At 42.1% G+C, this 26,849-nt stretch overlaps 1 protein-coding gene across 2 annotated transcripts in view; it reads left to right on the top strand.

The window, feature by feature from the left end:
• LGR4 (leucine rich repeat containing G protein-coupled receptor 4) overlaps positions 1–26,849 on the top strand; it is a 97,200-nt gene that overhangs the window by 39,098 nt on the left and 31,253 nt on the right. For both annotated transcript variants that reach the window (XM_029207725.1, XM_029207726.1), the window contains exon 2: positions 12,367–12,438. In XM_029207725.1, the coding sequence (XP_029063558.1) occupies positions 12,367–12,438 (72 nt within the window). The remainder of the gene's footprint in view (positions 1–12,366; positions 12,439–26,849) is intronic.

Raw genomic sequence — 26,849 nt, 5'->3', positions numbered from 1 at the left:
CCTGCCGATGCGGGGGCCGCAGGTTCGTGCCCCAGTCCGGGAGGATCCCACGTGCCGCGGAGCGGCTGGGCCCGTGAGCCATGGCCGCTGAGCCTGCGCGTCCGGAGCCTGTGCTCCGCAACGGGAGAGGCCACCAAAAAAAAAAAAAAATAATAATAATAATAATTATTATGCTGAGACAATAGATGTAAACTGGGATTGTCCAAGGCAGACTGGAGTGAGTTGTCATCCTCCTTATTGGTATCTGAATTGGCCTCTTAATCTGCAACATTCTTTAATTGTGGTTAAGCTCTTTATGGGGGCGGGTGGCGGGGAGAGAGGGAGAGAGAGTGTGTGTGTGTGTGTGTGTGTGTGTGTGTGTGTGTGTGTGCGCGCGCGTGCGCGTGCATGCACCCGTGCACAAATGGATCGGAGGTGTGTACCTGGTTTCACTGGAGGTTGGGGGGATTAAAGATCCTCCTCCTTATAGGAATTTATTTTCTAAGACATTATTTCTTCTTGGCTTCCAATTTAATAACAAAACTGCTTCAACAAAACATCAAGTCAGCTGAGGAATTGAGAGATTTTCCTGGATGGACATTCTAAAGCAATAACTTTTTTTTTTTTTTAACTAGCCATTGTGCCTTTATTTTTTAATTTTTTATTGGAGTATAGTTGATTTACAATGTTGTGTGAGTTTCAGGTGTACAACAAAGTGAATCAGCTATATGTATACATGTATCTACTCTTTTTTAGATTCTTTTCCCATATAGTCATTTTCCCATATAGGTCATTACAGAGTATTGTGTTTTGGAGTTCCTAGTGTGTATGTGTGTCTTTCTCTTTTTATTAAACAGATTTCAGGGTAGCCTATTGTTTTCTGTCCAGGGTAAAAAACAAAGGACCATATGACCCATAATGATTGCAAAAATTAAAAGGAAAGTGAAGGGCTTTGTGACCTGAACTTCTTAGAACGTGAAGACTTATCACAAATAGAGCTGTCCAGAAGTATGAGAAAACCAGACTTGAGAATCTTTGCTCCCAAAGATCCAGGATCAACTCACATTTGATTGCCTAGCTGCTTCTATATTGACTTTAATGAGTTGTAAGTCATTCCCAAGGGAATACCTTGAATGACTTTTTATCAACTGGCATTATCAATGTCTGTTGTCTAATAGTCAACTGTATCCCAGTTACAATTTTGAGTCATTCCTCTATGGATAGAATACACTTTATAAGCCTTTTAAAAAATGGCCATCAGAGCGGAGAATGGGGAAGGTGTGTGTGGTGTGTGTGTATTGCATGCCTCCTGGCTTGAAGGGAAGCAATCGCCCCACAAAGCCTGCATTACAGGGATGGTGAAACCCCAGAGTCTGCCCCTGGGTTCAGGCCTTGACGGTTGGCAGCTGGTCTTCAGGGTATAGACTGCCTCATCATTTGGAATTTTCCTCTTGCCTCAACATAATGAGGTCAGTGCCTCAGTGTCTTGGAAATTAAAGCTCCTCTTGCCTGGGATGATTATTGGATGTGCAAACAGTGTTTATTGGGAGGCCCCTTTTGGATTTGGGGCATTGGAAAGGATTTACTGGAGTGTAGATTTTTTGGTGGGGGGGTCTTTTTTGTTTTTAACCTTCAAATCACTACATTATTGAAGGATGGTTTTGTCAGGTTATTTATAAACATTTTATGCATTTTATGTAAGTGGAAATTTGTCATGCTGTTATCATATATTTCTAGAAATCTCGATAGAGCCCGGGGTAGCCAAGTAGAAATTTAGCTAACTCAGCTGATTTATCCACAGTTCTGTTGAAACAGTTGAAAAGTAATACTGTAATAAAGTCTTTTAAATGTGTGCCTGTATGTCTCTTCCTCTCCCTCCCTCCCTCTCTCTCTCTCTTTTTAATAAAGAAAGTTCAGGGTAGCTCACTGTGACATTCTCTCATATTGCTACTGTCAGTTTTAGAAAACCAATGTCACTAAAATATGAAAGTACTGGGGTGTACTTGAAGGAAGTACTTTAAAGGTTACTACATCCATTCTGCCAACCTGGTGGTGCTGGGGAAGCAGCTGGAGTTTTGAATCCATTTGGCAGGAGGAATAAAAAGATTTGGCTTGAATACCCAAGTCCTTGAACTCATGGATCTTGCTATATTACACAGACAATATATATGAACTTAAAATACACGATATATATGAACTTGCGACTTTGCCATCAGGAAGACAGAAGCCCACGAGTGCAGGAACAAAATTTCGTGAGACAATACTTACCTTTATTACATTTGATGCATTCTGATATTTTTCTATTTTATTCTCTGTTCCTTCTTATTTCAATTGAAAACAAAGTTGGCTATGACCCATTAAAATGATTTCACTGCCCATTAATTGGTTTTGAGCTGAAGTTTAAAAAAATGAGCGTCTGAACAGCAGTTTTTGTGGGTGGGTGTGCATGTTTGAAGGCAAGGACCATGAAGTAATGTTTTCCTATCAGTGGTGTTAATAAGTGTAGCTATAATAAAACGTCAACCGTTTAGTTAATTAGAATATTTACCATAATAAATGCTGTGGGATTGATTTCTTTGTGAATAGTGCATTTTGTCTGCTAGGATGAAGTAACTGAGTGTTTCCAATCAGCCCAGACGACAGTCCTTACAATCCTTCTTGTTGATGTTAAATGGACTATTGAAATTGCATTCTGTCTGTGTGTCTTGGCTGGTAATGAGCACTGTTTTGTCATCGTTAGGGTTACCAGAACAGCTGTTAACACCCAAAGAATGCCCGAGAACACCCGTTCAGTAGCAAGAAAACAAGGAATATTATCATTTAACCCTTGTCTGTTCCATGTGATGCCAGATGCTAGGGGTCCTCGATCAAACTATAGAAAGGAATGTTCTTTTTGTCTTTGGTATTCATTGTTCTTTGCCATTTAGTAAACAGTGCTCCGGATTTAGAGTATTTTATATTTTCCTCTTTAGAACACATCTCACACTTAAAAACAGGCTCTGTTTAAAAAGACAAAAAACAAAAAAGCCCCGAAAACAAGTGGAACTTCTTTCAGTATTAGAAAATACTATTGAATTAGCCTAACTAGCTTTAGTTTTTTATTTTTTTATTTTTTTTTGGTACGTGGGCCTCTCACTGTTGTGGCCTCTTCCATTGCGGAGCACAGGCTCCGGACGCGCAGGCTCAGTGGCCATGGCTCATGGGCCCAGCCGCTCCACGGCACGTGGGACCTTCCTGGACCAGGGCACGAACCTGTGTCCCCCGCATCGGCAGGCGGACTCGCAACCACTGCGCCACCAGGGAAGCCCTAGCTTTATTTTTTAAGTTACCCTTTTGAGGATGTGTAATTTAAGTGACACCTGCCTTTTGTGGGGGTGTGAGGTTTACACACTGGTGTTTCGCTCTCTCTCTTTTCTACCTTGTTGGGTTAGCATCTCCTTGAAGAACACAACCTTCAGTGTCTCCTAGGCTGTATTGCTTCACTGAGACCATAAACAATTACAGCATAAAATATTACCTTTGGAAATGAAGTCATGCATCTTTCTTAATTGCTGAACCCTTGTAATTCTGAAGGGGGTATGTTTAAGTCCTCACTCACACACTTGCTAACACAAGCAAATGTGCCTGCACGTATAGGAAAAAAGTGAATCGCAGGGTTTCTTATTTTCTACTAATTATGCACGAAATATGCAGGAGAAGGAATGCCAAAGTAGGAGTCATAATGATAGATTTGGGAAGGACCTTCGAAGTTAGCAAGTACAGAATATTTTTCAGTAGAGGAGGTTGAGTTCCAGAGGAGCTGGGATTTGTTCTTCCTAATAACTTCCTTTCCTTTCATCCCATGGCAGTAGATGGCTGCTAAAATGATCTTTCTGCAGCAAACGTGACATGCTTAAGCTTCCTCTGGCAGCTTTCCATGCTTTTAGAATAAAGTTATGATTTCTAGAGGTCATACACAAAGGCCTTTGGGGACATACTTTCTGCTTGCCTTGGTAGCTTCTCTTGCCAGTTATATCCATTGTGCTTGGAATACTCCAATTCCTGTGTAGTTTTATCTCCTTGACCACTCTGGTTTTATCTCATTTAACATGATATTCCCACTGCCTGGAAGGTACCCTCTACCCAAACAAACAAGTTATCTGATTCAGAGGCTTTCAATTTTTTTTTTTTTTCCTATGAATCCAGTGATGACTATGTTTTACATCATGACCCAATATATATATATGAAATGTAAATAATTGTCATGAAACAATATTTATTCTTTTTCTGTGTGATGTGCTTAACTTTGATATTAACCGTTCCTTATATTTCTTTTTCTAAGATGCCGTTTGTCACCCGCTGAATAGATTTCACATCCCTCTCTGTGCTGCCAGCTTCCCGTGGAAAGGTTGGAAGCATTTGGGGAATGTTTTCGGTTGCACTATAGTGCACCAGGGCACCAGGGATGCCAAGCACCCAATAGTGAGCTAGGCAAGACAAGACTGTCTTGCATAACGAAGAACTGTCCTGCACAAAAGCCAATTGCATCTCTGTTGGGAAATAGTGCCGACATAACGAGTGAGACTAGAGATTGAAATAGCAGCTCTCTATAAAGTAATATCTGCCCTTTCCAACTTGGCACCACCGCCCTGCCTTCGGAAGTCTCTCTGGTCCCACGTTAGGCTGACCATCTTCCCTCACTCTGCCACGTGATCACAGTACTTACTTACTGCTTTGTTATTGCAGAGCGCCCTTAGGATAAACACTCTGTCTTCTTTGTCTTTATCTACCTGGGACCCAGCATACAGTCAGTTGCAAACCTAATAGGTGCTCAGTAAAGAGAGAACGAAGAGGCTTGGCCCAGTGTCCTGCAAGTGGATAGCAGAGGCTGGAAAAACAACCAAAAAACAACAAAAAAGGCAACAAAACAAAACGCAAAAAACTTGCAGGTTTCCTGACTCTGAAGCCAAGCCAGTGCTGTGCATCACGTTATTTGGTTTTGGGCAAGTCCTGGAAAAGAGGATTTCTAGCCACAGGATGAATTATTTTTTCCTGTGGGAGAAATGTGAAGAGGTAGTATCATATATATACTTACTTATAAAAGGCCAACACAAGAATTGATGTTTAACTTATTGATACGTACGGTAAAATACATACTTTTAGTATACAGTTCTAAGAGTTGTGATAAAGGTATACAATCATGTAACCGCCAGTCAAAATCAAGATATACAGAGCATTTCCAGTGGGCCAAACTTTCCCTTTGTAGCCGACCTTTCTCCTAACCCATCCACTTATACTTAGCATTGCTGGGCCACAGTCATAAGTATATGTTTAATTTTATGAGAAACTGCCGGACTGTTTTCCAGAATGGTTGTACCGCTAGCAGTGTATGAGAGTTCCCAGTCTTCTGTATCCTCACTAGCACTTGTTATTGTCAGATTTTTTTTTTTTCATTTTAGCCATTCTAATAGCTGAGTGCTATCTCCTTGTGATTTGATTTGCATTTCCCTAATGACTAATGTTGAACATCTTTTTATGTGCTTTTTGCCATTTGTGTGATCTTCTTGGGTGAAGCACCTATTCAAATATTTTTGTCCATTTAAAAATCAGGTTTATTTTCTTACTGAGTTTTGAGTGTTCTTTCTGTGTTATAGATACAAATCCTTTATCCCATAGTGTTTTGTGAATGTTTTCTTCCAGTTTGTTTTGTATTTTTTCATTTTCATAACAATGTCAATAGAGCTTTGGAAGTCTTTAGTGGAAGAATGCTAAAAGGTTCTAAAACAGGGGTTTTAATCCATGAAAGTAGGAGATCATAAAATGAATTAAACATTCTTCTCTATATCTCCTGTAGCCAAAACTTTTTACTGTATTTTTATTATTTTTTAAGATTTGAAGACTATATACTAGGATATTCAAATACCTTAAACAGATAATGACTTTACAAGGTGGTAACTTTTCTTGGCAGTGATTGACATTTATCTATTAAGTGACAGTATGGTTGTTGTAGCAGTTCTCCTCTTAAGAACTGCAAGGCTTGGCGAATCAAGTGTTGGATCTGTCCGCTGGGAAGCACTGAGCCTTTGTGCTTGAAACACCAGGGAAGATGCCAGATAGTACGGAGCCAATTTATCCTGCTGCCTAAAATGAGAGTAGAGATATTTCACATGGCGTCAGAAGGGTGTCCATCATGCCATCTAGTTGGATTCTAGCAGTGCAAAAACACGTTAAGGTCAGAAAAATATCTCTAGAGCAAAATCTGACTAAAATGGCATCCATACCATTTTGGCTCCATTTCTGCAGTGTAACTAAAGAGCAGTATCTTTACACATATGTAGCTGTTCTTATTGCTTCCAGAATGCAAGAATGCATTTTAGAAAGGTTAAACTTAATTACGTATTGCAACAATGTCTCAAGCAGTAATAAGTTAAGATTAGAGTGGGGGCTTCCCTGGTGGCGCAGTGGTTGAGAGTCCGCCTGCCAATGCAGGGGACACGGGTTCGTGCCCCGGTCCGGGAAGATCCCACATGCCACGGAGCGGCTGGGCCCGTGAGCCATGGCTGCTGAGCCTGTGCGTCCGGAGCCTGTGCTCCGCAACGGGAGAGGCCACAACAGTGAGAGGCCGGCGTACCGCAAAAAAAAAAAAAAAGAATAGAGTGGAGTGATGGATTTTAATTAAAAGAAAGTAAAAAAGAGAACTGTGAATATATCTTTTGATATAAAAGCTTCACCATCCTAGCACAGTGCCTTGCACCTATGTGGATAATTGGGTGCTTTGTACGTATTTGTTAAATGGGTGACAGTATATCTCCTTGTCTCTGGAAAAGAGGCTTAACTAACCTCTTTTCCTTTTGGCACGGTGACTTCCAGGTGTGAAGTTCCCCTCCCATGATGTATGGCCTGCCCAAAATAGCATTGAGATATATTAAGTACTTATGCTTTCATTAAAATATATTTTCAGAGAATTTTTTTTCCGTTTTGCAAATGAAGAATCTTAGGCATCAAGAGATAACATATGTTCAGAACGATAGCATTTCATGTTGGCAAAAATACATACCATCCAGAGAAAAAGGACCTGGAATGACACCCGTGAAATAGGACAGTGGTTATTTCTGGGTATTGATATTGTGGATGCTTTTCCCTGTATTTCAGTTCTTTAAAAACAGTGAACATAGGTTGCTTTGTTATTATAAAAGTAGGGAGCAAAAGAGATCACTTGCCCAAAGATATGGAACCCTGTCAGAAAAGAAATTAAACTCTATACAAGCTTTGTCTAGAACTTTGGTGGTGTATGTGTTATCTACACTACTTGTGCGTGAGAGAGACATTCCCTTCCAATGTGTTCTACCCAGGCTATGTTTCAAATTTAGTTTTAGTTTTTTGTTTTTGTTCAGACAGTAGACATCTGTTAATTGGAGAGCGGCCTGAAAATTTTTGGTGGATGACAAGACCCTAGAAAAGTCATTGGAATAGTATTAGTTCTTAATCATTATCAACATGTGTCTGTTGAGTCTAAGGACATCACCACCACTTTCTGAAGAACATATTAGAGAATGATGTTTTCTCTAGAACCTGTTTGTAATTTATTAAACATAATTTATCAACTTCTCAGACTGCTGGGTAATATTTGACTTACTATTAACATTATGGCAGCAGCAGTGTAGTTTTATCTAACACAAATAGGAAGGTTTATTCAAAGTTAGATAACATGGGTCAATCACAGTATATTAAAATTAAATAATTCCATGGCAAAAGGCCCAGACCAGCAAGCATGTGGTGGCAGAGTCCACGGTGGTACACGCTGGGCCATCAGCAAACAGGTTAGGCTCGCTTTGGGAGCATTTTACAAGGTACCTTGTTGAAACATGATGTTCCTCTCTACTCTGTAGATACTTTAATATTAATGAATTTTATGAGGGAAAAAAAAGATGAGTGTGTAAGCACTGGGGAGATTTAGCAGTTTGAATTAAACAGTTGCGCCATTTCACTGTTAATTTTGAAATCAGTGACTGCTGGTGTTGGAGCATTCACCTTTATTTTCCTCGTGGGGTGATGTGCGTTTGCATTTTTGATCTTTGTTGTAAAAATTGGGGAATATTGCATTGGGTGTGATATGCAGGCGTGTGCCCTGTACCAGTTGGTGTACCTTGCAAGGCCCAACTATAAAGAAATCTGTTAGGGAACCAGTATGTATAGAAAAGATACATTCAGGCATTTCCCCCCTACTAAGCAAAAGCTCTAGGTTCTGTGCCCTGCTTCATCACTTACCCTGCTGGACGTCCTCCTGATCTTTCTGAAAATGGCTCTTGTCTTTCTTGTCCTTCTAACAATTTCCTATAAGAATGTAATTTCCTCCCTCCCTCCCTTCTCCGTCAACAACTGGGCTTCAACTTTTTTCTTTTAAAACAAAGCACTTGATCTCAAAGAGCTCTTCTATCTTAACAGCTTCGACTCCTGGAGTTCTGGAGTTTAGAATCCAGTTTTGTAGTTAGGAACGACTCCAGGTTATAGACCTTCTGCACCATTTAGTGTTTCCCTTGTGTAAAAGTGGTTTCTTTTCTGGGAAGGAAGGCCACCAAAGGTGGTGAGATTCTTGGCCTGCTGACTCTCTGTCCACCAGATTCACACAGCTTCCAGGAGCAGCCAGAACACGGAGGATGATGAGATAACACCTGTTATTTATTTAGCTTCTTACGTGATGAATCTGATCTTCTGCTCTTCACAGCATTCTACAAGGTTTAGTTACTACTTCCTCCATTTATCCAAATGAAGAAGCTAGGAATCAGAAAAGGTGAACAGCTTGCCCAAGATCACAGAGCTAGTGCTGGTGAATCGATAGGTAAGCCTTGGTCTCCCAAGCCTGCACCCTTCCATCCATGCTGGGCTGGCTTCAAGTAAAGCCGTCAGTTCTCTTGAAATTACTCTTCAGAGGTGTTTATGAGTTGGTGGTGCTCTGACCTTGTAAGATGATTTTGTTTTCCATGGTACACTTATTTTCGTTGTAGGAACGCAGGATGGTAGATCTCTGGGTTTAATTACAGATATTCCTGGCAAGATTGTGTTGCTCATAATGAACGTCAAGGCACTGACCTAGAGGTGTTACCTTCTAGCTGAAAATTTTCTATATATACCACTTTTTTACTTATGTATTTTAGTAATTTATAGGCATATGAGCCCAATATATTTGTAATTATTGGCTTAGGACTTCCATTTGTAAATGGTTACAGTTAACTCATCACCCCCAGCATCCGTTCCAGCCTCAAGCTCTCTTGCCAGTATTGGTGATGTCAGGTCTGGAATATACTCTTAAGGCTGTCTGTAGGTTGTTTATCACCATTAGTCCTCATCATTTTAAATGAGTACCCACCCACCTTATACTCTGTAACTACATGTTTCCAGAGCTTCTCTGGAGATAACATCTTCCAGGTCCCCCCTCCCTTTCTTTTATTTATTTACTTTTTTCTCTTCCTTATTCACAAATGCTTTGTAACTGAGGCCTAGAAAATATGATGGAAAATACCTAGAAAGATAGAACTCTGAGTCTGTGAAATTCAGATCAATTTGGAAACAAGTGTTGTTTCTGAACCTGAAGCTTTGAAACAAAACCTCACCACGTATTTAACACTTATTAGTTTGTAAATATGGAGTCCCACTAATTGCATTTATAGCTCACAGCAAAGCTACCTGTTATGTCTTGTAACTCTGAGGGGGAAAAAAATGAGACAGTTATATAGATGTACGCATTTTTAAAAACTGGAATGCAGGGAAGAGTGTGGTATAAATTCTCTCATAATTATGTGTCTTTTCTGGTGAGGCAGTCAGTCAGTTTTTCTGTTGCTGTGATACTCACCTGAATTCAGGTGTGCCAAACTTAAGAGGGAACAGTATGGAGTGCTTCCTTTTGTAAAGTAATTAATTATAGTTGTCCATTCTCCTTTTATTGGAATGACTAAAGAACACCAAAATTGTGTGATGTTTTACAGAATCACTGCTTACTCATTATTATTTTGCTTTTCAACGTGAGTAAAAGTTTTGTTGTATTCTTAAGAGTGAATTTATTCGTTAAGGGCAAATGTGCTCCAGTGGGAGTGACTCAGTAGTTTTATAATGGCAAACTAGTAGTCTTTAAATTTTGCGTTATGGTAAATTTTTCAGAAACATGCCTTTTCCATCAATTGAACCTCATATATCTTCATCAGGGAGGATGAGCCCCTCCATGAAAACTACCAAAAAAAAAAAAAAGTGAATCACAGAAGTATATAATGTCAGGCCAGGAAGACCCCCAATCAATCAGTTCAACTCCCCCATTTTACAGATGAGCAAACTGAGGCCCAGGATGAAACAATATTCCATCTGACCCCTATTTGGGTGCTATTTCTCTCGCACAATGCTCCAGTGTTTATGAAAAATGAAGGGTTCCCCCTCCCCCTTCTCCAGGGATAATGATAGCTGATTAAATTAGTATCAGGGCCTACATTTAAAAATAATAATTCCTTGAAAAGTATATTAAATTTGTTTTTCTTGTAAGGTATCTTTAGTAGAATTTGAGTTGTTTTTAATGATAGACAATTTTGGAATGCATGTGAATCCGTATGGTCTTGGGATTTGTCTCCAGAGAATTTTCAGAACTTTGTTTCTTCAATGGCTAAAGCTATTTATAGTTCTTTTTTTTTTTTTTTTTTTTTTGCGGTACGCGGGCCTCTCACTGTTGTGGCCTCTCTCGTTGCGGAGCACAGGCTCAGCGGCCATGGCTCACGGGCCCAGCCGCTCCGCGGCATGTGGGATCTTCTCGGACCGGGGCACGAACCTGTGTCCCCTGCATCGGCAGGTGGACTCTCAACCACTGCGCCACCAGGGAAGCCCTATAGTTCTTTTTTTTAATCATCAATCAGAAGCGCTCTTCCTGAGATTCATTGATGATTGTGCCAAGGTCTTGGAGGCAGTATCCCTCCCTCTTTTTAACCTTGGTGGGACTCAGGGTTTGCTTTATGTCTTAACTACTTACTGGAGCAAAGTAGCAGGATTCAAATGATATTTTAGAAGACTCAGAGTTTGGAGTTAAGATCTTGGACTGTGAAGCTCACATGTCCTGTTACACCACTCGTTGGTGGCCTCAGGGAGGTTACTTTGCCCCAGTAAGCCTTGGTTTCCCCAATCGTAAAGTGAGATTTGATATGCAGTCTTATCCCATGATCAGTATTCTCAACATGTTAGCTGCTACTGCTGTTTTTGCAACTGCCATTCTTATTATTCCCAAGCCAAGAAGTTTTCCAAACCTGCCTTGGGAAAGGCTAGTAAGAAGAGATGCAAGTACCATTTCGAAATGTTCGTGAGAGGAAAGATGGGGAGAAGGGACTCACCTACCTTGATACTCAAGGTGTCCTTTAAAGGAGATTTTTACCTGACCAAAGTAGTGAAAAGAACAGTGGTATTGTTGTCGGCTGGTTTTTGTGTGCTTGATGTCTCTTCCACCTCCTTAGACTATTATGTCTAATCCAGTTGTGGGAAAGTCACACGTGTGAATTTTCATGGTGGTTTCTAGAAAGGAGAGACCTGTGGGCTGAGCCAGAGAATTTAACAGCAAATAAGAGGCAGAGGCGTCTGGGTAAGGCAGGCAACCCAGAGCCTGTGGGGGCTGTCCCTGGTGAGGCTGCCTTCAGCTGCCTTTTACAGTGTCCAGATTAAGTAGAGTGTGGAAGGAGAAAGCCAGTTCAAAAGGCAGCTGCCAGGGAAGAAGGAAATGGTTAATAAAGAATTTTTTTCAGCTGCTTGAACTAGTTAATTGTCAAGTGATATCGTCGAGTGAGTACCCTCCTTGCTGCTGCCTCTTTAAGGAAAAACTGGAAATGGACCTCATACCTGTCATGTATGCACTTGTTTGCAGCCTGCATCTGTTCATAGGCTAAAAATGAAATCTACTTACAGCTATTACCTGGAGGACTTTTATAGGTTTTGCAGAAAATACGACTGGGGTACAGTTAGGACCTGTTTTATTATCCCTGACAGTGGCTTAAGAAGCCACCCGTACCTGCAGATCTCTTTTATCAAGTTCTGGGTGTTCATTTGTTTATTTTTATCAGGTACAGCACTTTGAACACCAGAGCAATGAAAAGCCACACCGGCTCACTCATTGTAGGCCTTTGGAGACATTTTTTTCCAAGAATACTTAAAGGGTGAAAACCCAGGATCTGGGTATGTTATAAATGATGGGACGTAATTTATAATAAAAGATTTAGCTTTTCTGTTTTCTGAGCATTGCATTCTGAAGCTGAATTATGACTATTCCTACGTCTGTCTCATTTTTCTTGCTTCTTTACAAAATTTCAGCACCTAATTATTTTTCTGTTGACTTAAGTGCTTTAAGTCTAATATCATTTAGTTAACAGCCTTCTTAACTTTGTTTTCCAGGGATATCAGCATGAACAACATTACTCAGTTACCAGAAGATGCATTTAAGAACTTCCCTTTTCTAGAGGAGCTGTAAGTATTCTTTCGAGAAATGTTTTTTGTTTATTTGTTTGTTTCTCCTATTCTCTTTGGGAGCTCTTATGACAAAGATAGTCTACTGTTTCTCAGGGGGCACTCAGAGAGCTTGGCTCAGTGGCCTTTGTACAGAGGAAATCATATGTCTTGGGGCAAAACAAATTTGAGTTTTTAAGAAGTATGATTGCTGAAGTTATTTTTGAAAGCCAGAACGAAAAGTGCTACTTCCATAGGACTTTTTTTGCCGCAATTATTATGACCATGAATGCTGCAGTGACACAGGTTAATTACAGTGTTATCCCAAGATAACAAGGCTGCAGTGTAATTACCATGGCTGCCACAGGAGTTGCTGTGTGGATAACAGAGCCATAAAGAATCATCCAAAGTATTTCAGGGTCACGATGCGGCAGACAACCTCTACGTGAACGAGCAGAAAACTGTCTCATTGGCAGGTGGTCTTGGGGGTTGGGCTGAGGACATAGCGCATCTTACGGGTCTCTGAGAACATCTTTAACAGTAAGGCTGTTTCCGAGCTTGGCAGTGGCCTCTCACTGCCAATTTAACAGTTTCTGAAATTGGAAATGTAACAGTTTAAAATTTCCAATTTAACAGTTTACATGGGGGAAAATTTCTTTCTACCTGTTATAACCTCCATTTTGTTTTGCTCTCCACACTTATTGGAAGTTCATCATCCAAATAAGCACTTTTAGATTTTATAGGAATTGGGAACCATAGATTTTAAGAATCCAGGTTAAAAAAATAAAAGCAGAGTTGACTCACGTTAAATGGAGACTTTTAAAAACGGCTAAGCCAGTGGGTTATGTAATATGTAGAGGCAAGAAGGTGACAGTTTGATGGTAAGAACATCAAAGAGCTATGGCCCTGAAGGAATCTAAATTCATATTACGGATTGTGCCCTGCAGCCAGCTGTTGAGTATTAGATCCAAGTCAGTGACTGTCTCCTATCTTAACTCAGCCCCTCCCCGCACATGGGGAACAGGAATCAAATATAAGCCAAGCAGGTTGTGCTCGCTGCTTCTGACAGAGTATTGAAACAGCAGTTAAGGATTTAGTGAAGTTAAGGAGAAGTTTTTCTTCCCACACTGCTTAGTTGAACATAATGTTCCCACAGAAAAAATTGGACAGAGATTATGTGCCACTTCCGAGCTTGTGAACTGGGTCAAGTTACTTAACCTCCCTCTGTTCAGTTTCTTTGTCTTTAAGGTGCAGATAAGACAGAATGAATTAAATAGATGTTAAATACTTAGGACAGTGCATGAAGCAGAGTGAGTGTTATGTAAATGCTGGCTGGTATTTATTTCACTATTTTAAAAGTGCCTAAAGGGGAAACAAAGCTGCAGCCTATATACCAACTGTTGCCCTTGGTACAAGGTTTAAATGTATGTTTTACTTTATTTTTGCCTTTTTTTTTCTTGAGTGAACATTAATTCTTTTGTAAGAAATAGCTCTTCAGTTTTAATTAAACATTTAAATTCAATGAGAAAGCAGTGAACTATGTATTTGAATCCCTCACTTCCCACCCGCCCAATCAAGCTCTAGGATGCTTCACCTGTTTCTTTTTATTTCACATACAGTTTTAGACTTTCGGATTAGCCTCCCTTTACAGAAGTAATTATACAGCGAAAGGCCATTAATGAGCAGTTGTTCAGCCGTTGTATCACCACCAGGGATGTGAGACGCACCCGGTGGGAAACGGAGAAGCCTTCCTTGCTCTGGGTGGGCGGTGTGTGCCGGCCAGTTTGTTGCCAGCCAGTGCACTCGGAGGGATTTGGTAGTGGGTGCCTGGATGCGGAGTCCGCCCTGGTTAATCTCTGCTTTGTGAAGTTCGCATCTTGGATTTCTTAAAATCTCAAATGACCGAGCATATGTCAAGCTCATGAATTCTGTCAACCGAGAGTTTTAATTGGAACCAAATTGGATTTGACTGCTAGTCCTTTGTAGGAGGTCATGTTCTCTCCGCATTCTGCTCATGGCAGTGAGGAAGCCCATCAAATCAAGTCTGTACAGCTTCTCCAAATACTGTATGGGATTTCAAACATGAATTCAGTCAGGAGAGTTGATGGTTAATTTTACAGAATTCTTCAGAATAGTCTTTAATATGCTGGGAATACTTAAGGCATTCAAGAAATTTCTAACATAGAAATTTCTTTTCTATGTTAATAGAAATAACATAGAAATTTCTCTTCTATGTTAATAGAATCAGGGTAAAAAGCCCATGTTTTTTCTTTATAAAACACTGCAGTTGAGTTTGACATTCCAAAATGATGCTGCATGAGTATTGTAATATTTCATAAACAGCGTCACCCTTTGTCCAGAAGTCATCTGGAAGTCATTTAAGCGTGATTGTGAAGCTAAAGTGCCCTGAGCAGAAATGAGTGAATTACTGAGGATTTTTTTTTTTTTCCCCATGATAGTTAATAAGGTGCGCTTTACAAGAGGTGACTGGTTTGGCCGAATTTTATATGATAACCCAGAATGCTGGGAATATTGGGTGGAATCACTTCCCAACTTAATAAGTGTTTATAGACACTTACACATTCACTTATTCTTTTGACAAACACTGAGTCCTGCTCTGTGCCAGGTCCTGTGGTCGGTGTCAGGGATACCGAGACAAGTAAGTATGGTGTTTGTCCTTGGAGCTGACGGTTTGTCTAGAGCTGTGCTGTAGCCACAGGTGGTTATTTAAATCTAGATTTACAAAAATTAAAATTAAATGAAAAACCCAGTTCTTGGGCTTCCCTGGTGGCGCGGTGGTTGAGAGTCCGCCTGCCGATGCAGGGGACACAGGTTCGTGCCCCGGTCTAGGAAGATCCCACATGCCGCGGAGCGGCTAGGCCTGTGAGCCATGGCCGCTGAGCCTGCGCGTCCGGAGCCTGTTGCTCCGCAACGGGAGGGGCCACAGCGGTGAGAGGCCCGCGCGTACCGCAAAAACAAACAAACAAACAAAAAAAACACCCAGTTCTTTAGTTGAATTAGCCATCTTTCATGTGCTCAGTAACCACCTGTGCCTAGTGGCTATTGTGATGGACAGTGTGGATATAGAAATTTTCCATCATTGCAGAAAGTTCAGTTGGATAACATGGGTCCAGAGGAAGAGGTGGAACCAACCCTTGGTGCGACGTGGTAAAGACTGTCCAACAAGTGAATGCTGGGTCAGCAGAAGCCTGAAATAACCTGTTTACTTGAGACTGGAGGATTTGGGAAAAGCTTTCCAGAATAGCTTCAGCTGAGTCCTGAAGGACACGTGGGAATTAGCCAGGTGAGGATGAGTAGTAAGGGCGCTCCAGGAAGACCCTTATAGCATGTGCAAAGGCATGGAGGTAGACATTTCAGAAGTGTTAGGACACTTAGGAAGTGTTAGGAAGTTGTTAGTTATTCCAGTTGAAATACAGAGAAATGTGAAATACTGAAAGGTAGAGAAATGTTAGGAGATGTGGCCAGATCATCAGGGGCCTTTTTTTTTTTTTTTTGCGGTATGCAGGCCTGTCACTGTTGTGGCCTCTCCCATTGCGGAGCACAGGCTCCGGACGCGCAGGCTCAGCGGTCACGGCTCACGGGCCCAGCCGCTCTGCAGCACATGGGATCTTCCCGGACCGGGGCACGAACCTGTGTCCCCTGCATCGGCAGGCGGACTCCCAACCACTGCGCCACCAGGGAAGCCCCCATCAGGGGACTTTTTAAGCTAAGGAGTCTAGACTTTATCCTGAAGGAGTTGAATTGGGTATGAGGGTGAGCGATAGGGAGGCGACTAGGATTCTTTGTCCTGAATGACTAGATGCCATTCACTGATATTTTTTCCCCCTTCTTTCTCTGGGTATCTAAAAACATAGGGTCTGGCCCTAAATTCAATACATAAAATGTCTAAAATCTTGGGACAGTCTCTTGTTTCCTCAGTTTCCTACTCTTTAAAATGGCACTCTTCACAGTAGTATTGTAAAGGGAAGAGGGGATTATTTACATAAAAGTGCTTTGTGACCATGAAGTGCTACATTGACATGAGTAATGTAAATTTCACTAATCCCCTTAAACATTGCAGTCTTTCTTGAAGTATTTGGGGGAGAGGTTGTCTTGCCTGGAGATGGGAGTTGGAGTTGGCCGATATAGGTTTCTGTTAGTGACGTGAAAGGAAAGGCAGAATTTTGGGGAAATATTAATGTAGCATCCACAGGATTGGTTGTCTTAGGTGATGCTGCCGCAACTATTTTTGGCTCTCCTTGGGACCTGTCAGGGCATTGGTAGCCATTTAGGGAATGGCTCAAATGTGGAGTTGTGAAATTGATTTAATTAGAAACAGCAGAAGGAATATCCAACTACTTTTCTGTAGCCTCCCACTGAGAAATCCATGGATGTTACTTTGAGCTTAGATGTTGCAACAGCAGTGGAAACCGTCGCCAGCTTTGGCACTTGCACAGTTATTGTTTAATACATACTATAAGACTGGGCTGGTTCTATCCATTTCAAAATGTACTTTGACTTTGGAACTCTTTGCAATGCTAAAGTGAAAATTAGGTCTCTGAGTACTCGTTTTTTTGGTGCGTAGGACAATTAATTCTAAGTAGAGGCATTCCTTTACAAAAGAGGACTAGTAAGTAATTTGAACAGGGAGATACAGAGTGGGTCAAAACTAAAAATTTTAAATACTTTAATTTAGCCAATACTTACATATAAAACTGTATACACGCACATACATGCACACAATACTCAATGTGTGTACATTTTTTTCTGAGCCATTTGAAAGTAAGTTGTAATCATAATTTTCCTTTGCCTCTAAATAGTGCATTGTTTATTCCAAAAACACAAGGACTTTTGCTTAAATAATTGCAGTACTGTTGTCAAACTCAGAAAACTAGTATTGATATGTATTATCTGGTCTGTAATTCTTGTTCAGATTTGATAGCTGTTCCACTAATATTCTTTTTTTTTTTTTTTTTTTTTTTTTTGTGGTACACGGGCCTCTCATTGTTGTGGCCTCTCCTGTTGCAGAGCACAGGCTCCAGACGTGCAGGCTCAGCGGCCATGGCTCACAGGCCCAGCCGCTCTGCGGCATGTGGGATCTTCCCAGACCGGGGCACGAACCCGTGTCCCCTGCATCGGCAGGCGGACTCTCAACCACTGCGCCACCAGGGAAGCCCCTCCTCTTAATTTCTAAGCTGTGATACGGCCTCAAGAGGCACAGGATTGGAAGGAAGCTTAAGAGGACATGTATTTACTATCGTTTGCAATTCTATGTCCACAGCTAACCATCAAAGGTGGTTGGCTGCCCAACATTTCCCTTAGTAATAAGTTCATTGAACAAAACACTTGTTAACAAGGAGGTCCTCCTAGAATGAGGTTTTCTGGTCTAGCCACACCATCTTATAGATGAGAATATCAAGGCTCAGCAGTGAGTATGTATCTGAGCCAGAATTAGACCTACCTAGTTCAGAGCCATGTCCACTATATCCTGTCGCCTTTCATATCTCTGAGATGCATAAGTAGTCTCAAATAGTCTTACTGGGTTGTTTAGAGTTCTAGAAAATAGCTGACGATCGTTCTCTTCCAGTACTTACAAGGAATTTCCTTTGCTTCCAAACTAACGTTTGACTTGCTTAACATTTACTCCCTTGATAAAGGCTTCTCAGATAAGTTTTATCAACTGCAATAATTTCCCCCCAAAAGGCAGAAGAGTTCCTCAGTCGCTCCAGTGGTATTTGATTGTTAAAAATATTACATTCTTTGAAGCATTCTCTTGTCCCACTTTTTAGTGCTCTGATAGGATGCCTTGGTAGCGATGATCCCTACACTTGCTGTTGGGAAGTACATAATCATCTCACAGAGGAGTATCAATACTCTGATTCATACCATTCCCTGTGTGTCATGTGGAGAGCTCTCAGATTAGATTATAAGGATGAAAAGAGAAATGGAGGCACCTTGTACTAATTGGCCCTACTGTGTACCAGATAGGCCCTCCTAGAACAACCATTGTTTTGTTTCAACTCATAAAACTCTGTAAGCTATATTTATTCCCATTTTGCTGATGAGGAAGCTGAGTTTTTCCTCAGAGAGGTTGAGTAACTTTCCCAAGGTCACACAGCATGTTAGCAATGGGCCTGGTAGACGTGGAAAGGATGAGGAAAGACTTATTAGACAATCCATTGATTCACCAAACTTGTATTAGGTAAAGTGTTATGTGCAGTATTGAATTAAACCGGGATTCTTGCCTTCGAGAGAGATGAGTGAATGGTGTTGTAGAGTTACGGGAGTTCAAAGGAGAAGGGAAATAACTTCAAGCAAAAAGATTAGGGAAGGCTTCATCAAAGAGCTGGCATTTCTGGAGAGCCTCGAGGGATAGTAGGAGTTATTCATGAGGAGATGGGGAAAAAGGAGGATGAGCAAAGATATGGCGACAGACTGGGATAGGGAGAGGAATGCTGTGGTATTTGGTTTGAGTTTAGGGCTGAATTCCTGAAAGGAAATTATGGGAAAGAAACCTTGAAAGGAGTTCAGGGCCAGGCTGAGGACCTTTCTTGGCAGACTCATGGAGGAGTGTCAAGTTTTGAGTGGCTATGGAAGTTTTCTGAGCTAGGAAATGACTTGATCAGATGTGACCTTCCATCAGTATAATCTCATAGCAGAGGTTAGGATGCCTGGGATTAAGAGAGTGTAGGAGACTGATGAAGATGATAATGGCAATAGTCCAGTTGAGACTTGTGAGACTCTGAACTAGGGTAGATGAGAGGCAGCGAGAGGGAGGAGGGAACTCAGCCAAAGATGTTATGGGAATAGAAGCAAGAGGACATCTCAGCTGGGATGACAGGGGGTGTCGTCGATAACACTTCATTTTTAGATTACCAGGAGTCTGGTGGTGCTTTGACAAAATGAAAGACCATGCAGAAAGAGAAACTTTCAGAAGAGAAGACAGCATATGCAGTTTTTGAACATACATCTTGAATTTAGGTGAGAGGTGGGTAGGGGTGTCTGGAAATATAGGTGTGGAGTTGAGACTAGAGATTTATGGGTGTGGATTATAGAATGGAGTTTCATGGCTATAGATTTTAGAGTCTTTTATTTTGAGGGGATTACTGGAAACATTAGGTTGAAAGAGCTTGCCAAGGGAGAGAGGGTAGAAGGAAAAGGAAGGAGGCCAAAGACAACTTGTTGGGAAACACTTGAATCAGGGTGTGGGAAGAAGACCAAGTGCCAGAGAAGCAGGAGAACTAGGGCAGAGCTGTGCCCGGGGAGCTGCAGGAGGGGAGGTTTTTCACAAGAAATGAAAGATCAACATTGACATGCTAGAGAAAGGTGCCCACAGCCAGATTATGAGAAAAGGCCTTGAATTTAAGTTGTGTTTTTGTTTTTTTTTTGCGGTACACGGGCCTCTCACTGTTGTGGCCTCTCCCGTTGTGGAGCACAGGCTCCGGACGCGCAGGCTCAGCGGCCATGGCTCACGGGCCCAGCCGCTCCGCGGCATGTGGGATCTTCCTGGACTGGGGCATGAACCCGCGTCCCCTGCATCGGCAGGTGGACTCTCAACCACTGCGCCACCAGGGAAGCCCTAAGTTGTGTTTTTTCCTTAAGAGTCATTTCTACTGAGGCTTTTGAGAGTAACTTTGGGATAAAGAAGTTCATCATGAAGCAGGCATTTGGGGACTGCTAGTAGGTAGTTTCTGGTTTGGGGAGAGAAGATAAAGTTTAGAATATGTCCTGTATCTGACAGGAGTCCACAGGGTGTAAGAGACAAAAACCCAGCTGAGGCATAATAAAGGATTTATTGTTTCATGTAGATCTAGGAAGTCTAGAGGTGGAGTTGGCTTCAGATGGTCCTGGATCTCGAGGTTTCACAGTTGTGAGAGTTTTCTCATGCTTCAGCTTCAGTTGTCTCTACTTTTGTGTTTTGGCTTTGTTCTTTGTTCTATAGTGGGAGAAATAACCTTCAGCAGCCCCCACGTACATCTTTGCATCTTGAGATCCAAGATGAATATCTAAAGTCTTCCTCGCTGCTTTCAGCAGAAAAGTCCTAGGAGAACTTTCATTGGCCAGGCTGGCTTCATGTGCCTGTCCTTGAACCAGTCACTCTCTTCTATTTGGGTTGGTATGGTCCATCCTGGGTCCTGGGCTCATCCTCACTAGGACCGCCTGGAGTAGAGAAGAAGTCCCCCAAAGGAAGCACAGGGGGAAGGAAGACACGCCTGAGAGAAAGAAACTATAGTTATCACTGGAACCTAGTGAGTAGACAGCTGTAGGAAATGTTTGTTTACTTGGGTCAACCTGAAATGAACAAAGGATCACTGAAGAATAGGAAGGTTAAAGCCTAGATAATATAAATTTACAGTGGAACCAACAGGCTCTGTAACTTTGTCCTATAGTGCTTAGCAGCTTAGAAGTAGAGGCAGTGAAACATGTGATATACTCAGAATTGGGGTTTGATAAGTTAGTGTTTCATAAGCAACTAGGGGAAATCAAACAGGAGAATCAACAGTTCGTTGTTAAAGTGTTTCACCTGGGATTCAGAAAGTGTAGCGAGGCTAATGAAACCACAGTTTGCTGGCTCATTTACCTATTTTAATCAAAGCTAATTATTTGTTCTTTGACTAAAAGTAGTACTGAGTACAAGTAAGTGAAAATGTCTTTAATATTCTACTGGCATGATTGAATTTTCCAGTAAGGAAATAGGCTAAATCATTTCTTTCATGTATTGTCCACTCTTAGTCAAGTCATGCTTATTTAACACAATTTTTTTATGCTTTCGTAGAGAATTTTAACTCAGAATTTGTTCATCATTTTCCCCTGCTGGACTTTATGTGTACATCAAAGATTATGTTAGAGCTGCTAGAAATATTTGTTTCATTGATGCACTTGCCTTTGTAAGGAAATGATCCTAAAATCAATGGATACTCAATTTTTAAAGTCTGGATGCATAGAAAGATAAGGAGAAGGGAGGAAAAATAATCACCTATTATCTTACACTGAGCAATACCCACGGTTAATATTTTGTTGTTTATACTTCCCGACTTTTCTCTTAGTATATGTATATAATTTCTTTTCTCAGCATGATTGGTTAAGACCAGTCAGAATTTACTCATGGAGCTAAGTCATATTTGAATAAACCCAGGCTGTGCCAGGAAGGCTTGAGTGGGTATGTGGTAGGCAACCAACAGTATGTACCATAGTTCCTCTCTATCCAATTCACATCTTACCCATTTTTATTCAGTCTGTTTTGAGCCCTTTCTGCCATAAGAAGCCTTCCCTGGTCCTTATCCAAATTCCTCTTGCACTTTCTTTGCCCCTCACCATTTAGTGCTGGATTGAGTGTCTTGTTATTTTGTGCTCTAAGCGTATCAGTGCGCACCTGTCTATTCAACTCCATGGACTTTCCTCTAAGCGCAGCACTTATTGTCACACACCTCCTGCATGACCTTTGGTGACAGTGACCACATTTTTGAATTTGAAATTGAGGGAAGGGTTAAGAGAAAGGATCTCTTCTTATTTTGAGTTTATTATCAGCCTATATAAAAACTAAATTCCATTGACGTCTTATGTTTAATGAATTATCCTTATTTAAAAGAAAAGAAAGGAGAAATGTCTTGGGAAAACTCAGTACTTAACTTTGCCATACCTATGGTGTTTGACTTGTAGTAGAAGGTCAATATTTGTTGGTTGATGTTAGCTGTAATTTTTTTTTTTCAGCTGTAACATATTTCCTCATATGGCTAGATATTACATGTGTTTAGTGCCAGAAGATAAATGACTAGGTTGTCAGGATAAACTTTGCTCAGGAAATGTAACTATTGCCGGGGTTTTTATTGATTTGCCTATAAATTAAAGTCTTCTGTGGGTTACTTACTATAAGAGGAAGTGAGAGACACAAAAGGATAGTTGGGTGCCGGTGGAACTTAAGTTTCTTTGAATTGAATAAAGCTCTTTTAGTATGTGGACTAGTTCTAGATGGCCTGTAGACTGAGTTTCAGCGAGGACAAGCTTATTTTTATTTATTTATTTATTTATTTTTTGCGGTACGTGGGCCTCTCACTGTTGTGGCCTCTCCCGTTGCGGAGCACAGGCTCCGGACGTGCAGGCTCAGCGGCCATGGCCCATGGGCCCAGCCGCTCCGCGGCACGTGGGATCCCCCCGGACCGGGGCACGAACCCACGTCCCCTGCACTGGCAGGCGGACTCTCAACTACTGCGCCACCAGGGAAGCCCAGACAAGCTTATTTTTTGTTAAGCATTACTGCTTTCATTTTTGTGCATTTAGACAGAACTATGTAATATGATATATATATGAAATAATTTTCCCCTTCTCTGTGAAGGAAGACTACATTAAAAAACCTTGGGAATAATAAGGGTTCTTAATACATGCATGTTCAAAAATATATTTAATTTTTACATATTCTTCCATGAAAGTTATATGAAAGTTTAAAACTCTTCCCTGGTATGTGAAGAAATAGGGTAAAACATCGTTAGTTGATTCAGGACTCTCTGCTCCACTGTGGCGGATAAAGTTTATTTAACCTTGGTGGGAAGAATGTCCAAGGAAACCTGTCAAGGATGCTAGTCAGTTGTTGGCCCTCCGTATTACCAAGAAAACAGCCACATCCTTTGGTCCTTTGAAAGTCAGTCACAAAACAACATGGTTTTGTCTCTAGAGTTTCCATTATTTTGTTTTGATTACCTTATTTTATTTCTAAAATTTACATTCTTTAGCTATGCTGTAGGATCTTAGACAAGGCACAGAGGAAACAGAGGCTCACTTTCCTCATCTGTTTAAAAAAACAGCAACAGGAGCAGGCCCACTGCAACATGGTGGGGTAATGACAATGAAAACTGTTACCCAAATGTTAGTTTTTGTTAAGATGTACTGATACCAAATATCCCTAAATGGGAACAGTACACTTCTTGAATTCTTAATTTTTCACAGGATCCAGCAGAGTTCTGAGCCCCTAGTAGGGCCTTAAGATATAAATAAGTAGGGGCTTCCCTGGTGGCGCAGTGGTTGAGAATCTGCCTGCCAATGCAGGGGACATGGGTTCGAGCCCTGGTCTGGGAAGATCCCACATGCTGCGGAGCAGCTAGGCCCATGAGCCACTATTACTGAGCCTGCGCGTCTGGAGCCTGTGCTCCGCAACAAGAGAGGCCGCGAGGCCGCGATAGTGAGAGGCCCGCGCACGGCGATGAAGAGTGGCCCCCGCTTGCCACAACTAGAGAAAGCCCTCGCACAGAAACGAAGACCCAACACAGCCAAAAATAAATTAATAAATTAATAAACTCCTACCCCCAGCATCTAAAAAAAAAAAAGAAGATATAAATAGATGATTAATGACTTATTAGAGGTACACATTATAAGTTTTTTTAAATTTTACTTTTAAAACTGTTGCAAACATTTTGGGTCCTGCTGATGTCAGATTATATTTAATAGGAGAGCGTCGCTCACCTCCTGTTGGATGCTTTCCCGTGCGTGGCCTTCCTGGCCCAGTTCAGGTTTGAACTGGACGTGCCATCTCTGAAGGCAGAGTCAGGGCTCGTGGTTGCATCTTTGGAACTTGGCACAGAGCGTGGCACCGTGCTGGTGCACCCCCTCGAGAGAATTTAACGGCATCGCAGGAGGGGCGGCCCGGATATGTGTGGGTCCCATCTGTGAGAGGTCGTATGCGTGGCGTTGAATGAGGATCTCTTGGGGGTGGGGACACGTAGGTATGGAAAGAAATGGTGAGGGAGGTGAGAAGCCGTGGCCAAGGGGTAGATAAACGGGGCCCAGAAGGGAAGGGTGGTGCTCACAGCCATTCTTCTGGCAGGACTTGCCACAAGGCCAGGCCATCTGGTAACCACCTCTGCAAAGTGGCGGTGGGCATGTGAGCGGCTGGGAGGCTGTGGCTCTGTCACCTAGGGTCCAGGTCCACTCCACCAGGGGACAGAGAAATTGCCACAAGCACATCTCTCTGTTGTTGGCGTGCAGCGTGTGCTGGGGCCTGGGCCTTCCTGCTGCAGTTGCTTTGCCTCCCTCTGCTCACTCCTCACGACAGCTGCTGGAAGCTTCTGACCCCTCCTCCGCCCTCCCCTCAGCCAGCCCGTGTGTCTAGTCAGTGTGAACAGTATAGTCCTTACCCCACTGATTCTTGGCTGGAATTCCAGCCAAATGGCTACGGGGACATTTCTGTCATAGACCAGAAGAAACCTAAATCCAGGCACTTCTCAGAGACATAACACCAATTGGCATACTCTCTGTTTCACACTCGCCTCCCTTGTTGCTTTAAATTGCTTCCCAGATGAAGAAATCCCAGTCTATTCAGCGCATCTCACGAAGGTATGAACCCTCTGGCACAGGTGACCATGGACCAGTGTCCATTTAACCAGCGCTGTTCCTGCTTTCCTTCTTCTGGGAGGCATGGCAGATAGAAAATATCATGTAGCATATGCACTAAGAATCGAGGATATAATTGAAAACTCTAGCTTCCCCTAAAAGGAGCCCCTAATGTGAATCCATGGTCCTTATGAATAAAAATGCACACAAAACAGACTCATAAAGACATTATACGCTGAGCCACTTGTATCCTGTTTCCTGGAATGGTTCCAAATCCAAAGGGAGCGTGAGGCTAATGGATCAGTTTCCCTTTCCTCCACCCTTTCTCTGTCTCTACCCTCTCCATCTCTGCTTCTGGGACTGTTTTAACAAGCAGAATAAATAGGAGTTGCCTTGAGATAGACTGTGTCCCCATTTGAAGTCCTGCTAGACTTGTTTCAATTCTGTGTGATTGTGTGCACGACCAAGCGTGTGTTGAGATAACACTGTTGACCGGGAGACTGGTGTTCTCATGTTCAAGGTCCATCCCACTTCCTTAAGAAAATATACTACCAGAACAGGTTAAGAGAGAAAATTCTTGCCATTGCACTTTCAAATCAATCCCAAGTAGTTCTGTCCCGTTAGGAGAGCAGAGGGGAGTGGGGGAGTAGCAATGAAACAAGAGGAGAAAACGCAGAAAAGCGAAGTCAGCTTTCCCCACACCTTAAATAGCAGTGTTACCTTTTTTGAATCCAGAGTCTTATACTGGGGTTTAGTTGAGGCATTACAGCAAATACTGAGTGTCTGTTTCATCTAAGGTCCCACACAAGAGGATCCAAAACGAATATGACCTAGTCACTGCCCATAAGGCACCTATAATACAGTTGAAGGAGTTGCAACAAGTTCATAGTAACCAGAGCCAAAATAAGATGCACCCGACAAGAGAGCTGCGTCTAAGATAACCTGTGGAATCCAAGAAAGGGTATATCCTAATAGTTCCACACTGTTGGTAGCATTCAGCTTGCAATGATGATGAATAAGGTTTCAGCTGGCAGAGACTGGAGTGGAGGTATTTCAGACGAAGGCAGTGCCATGAGTGAGCAAGGAGTCCGAGGTGGGAAAGCAGGGTGTCCTAAAACGTAGGACACAAGGAACATTCGGGAATAAGGTGAAAAGGGAAGAGAGGATCATCCTGAAGGTCTAGCTAATTCAGTGGGAAAAAAAAGCCTTTGGGAAAATGCTCAGAGTTGTGCTTTTTAAGATTTAGATCTCACAGTATTATAATGAAGTGGTTTGAGGCAGGAGTCTTGTGGAGGTTCATGGCAAGAATCCAAGAAGAAGAAAATGAGGGTCTAGACTCAGGTGGCAGGAGGAGGAGTAAAAGAGTGGATGGATGGAGACTTTGCATGAGGCTGCCTGTGGGCTTTGGAGACTGAAGAGCTACGGGATGCAGAAGGGTAGGCAGTGATGCCTGGGACCGCCCACCTTTAGCAGGCAGAACATGGTACCACTTTTCACTCTTCTGTTCTCACCCTAATGAGTTTTTTCTTTAGGGCTTCACAGTCATTGGAAGAATAGTAAAAGATATAAATATCATTATTTACCACATTAAAAGAGTTTTCTGGAGCCAGCCAGTAGGTCTTCATGAAGTGAGACGCTGAGAAAACTGTTGGGTGTAGCGCAGACAAATGGCAGGCCTAGACGGGGGAGGAGCTGCCCTTTGCTAGTAGAGGGCCAGGGGGGACAAGTTCTTCCTCGGGATCAGCCATCTCTTTTTCTTTGGGAATTGCTAAAAAAGCACAGTGGAGACTGTTCTGTACCCTAAATAGAGTCAGAGTGAGTTTAGGGCATGCCACCCGCCACCCTTAGCCACCCAGGGATCCCATCTTCCCCCGTTTCCCGCTGGTCATCTTTGGCTGTGGGGAAATTCCTCCATAATTGCAGTTCTGAGCTCCTAATGCCGTAGTCCCTGCTGTGAGCACTGGTCTGCTGGGTGAGAGCTGTTGCTCCTCAAACCAGGCTATTAACTTGCCCAGGTCCCCTTTGTTTCCCCTTCTGGGAATTATTTCCCAGCCTCTTGGTGACACACCAGAGGCATCGAGTTGCCGAAGGACGTGGATAATCACTGGAGC

Source organism: Monodon monoceros, unplaced genomic scaffold (genome assembly GCF_005190385.1).
Source record: "Monodon monoceros isolate NGI ecotype Baffin Bay Population unplaced genomic scaffold, NGI_Narwhal_1 Super_Scaffold_7, whole genome shotgun sequence".
Taxonomy (NCBI): Eukaryota; Metazoa; Chordata; class Mammalia; order Artiodactyla; family Monodontidae; genus Monodon; species Monodon monoceros.
This window is presented reverse-complemented; position numbering and strand designations above follow the sequence as displayed.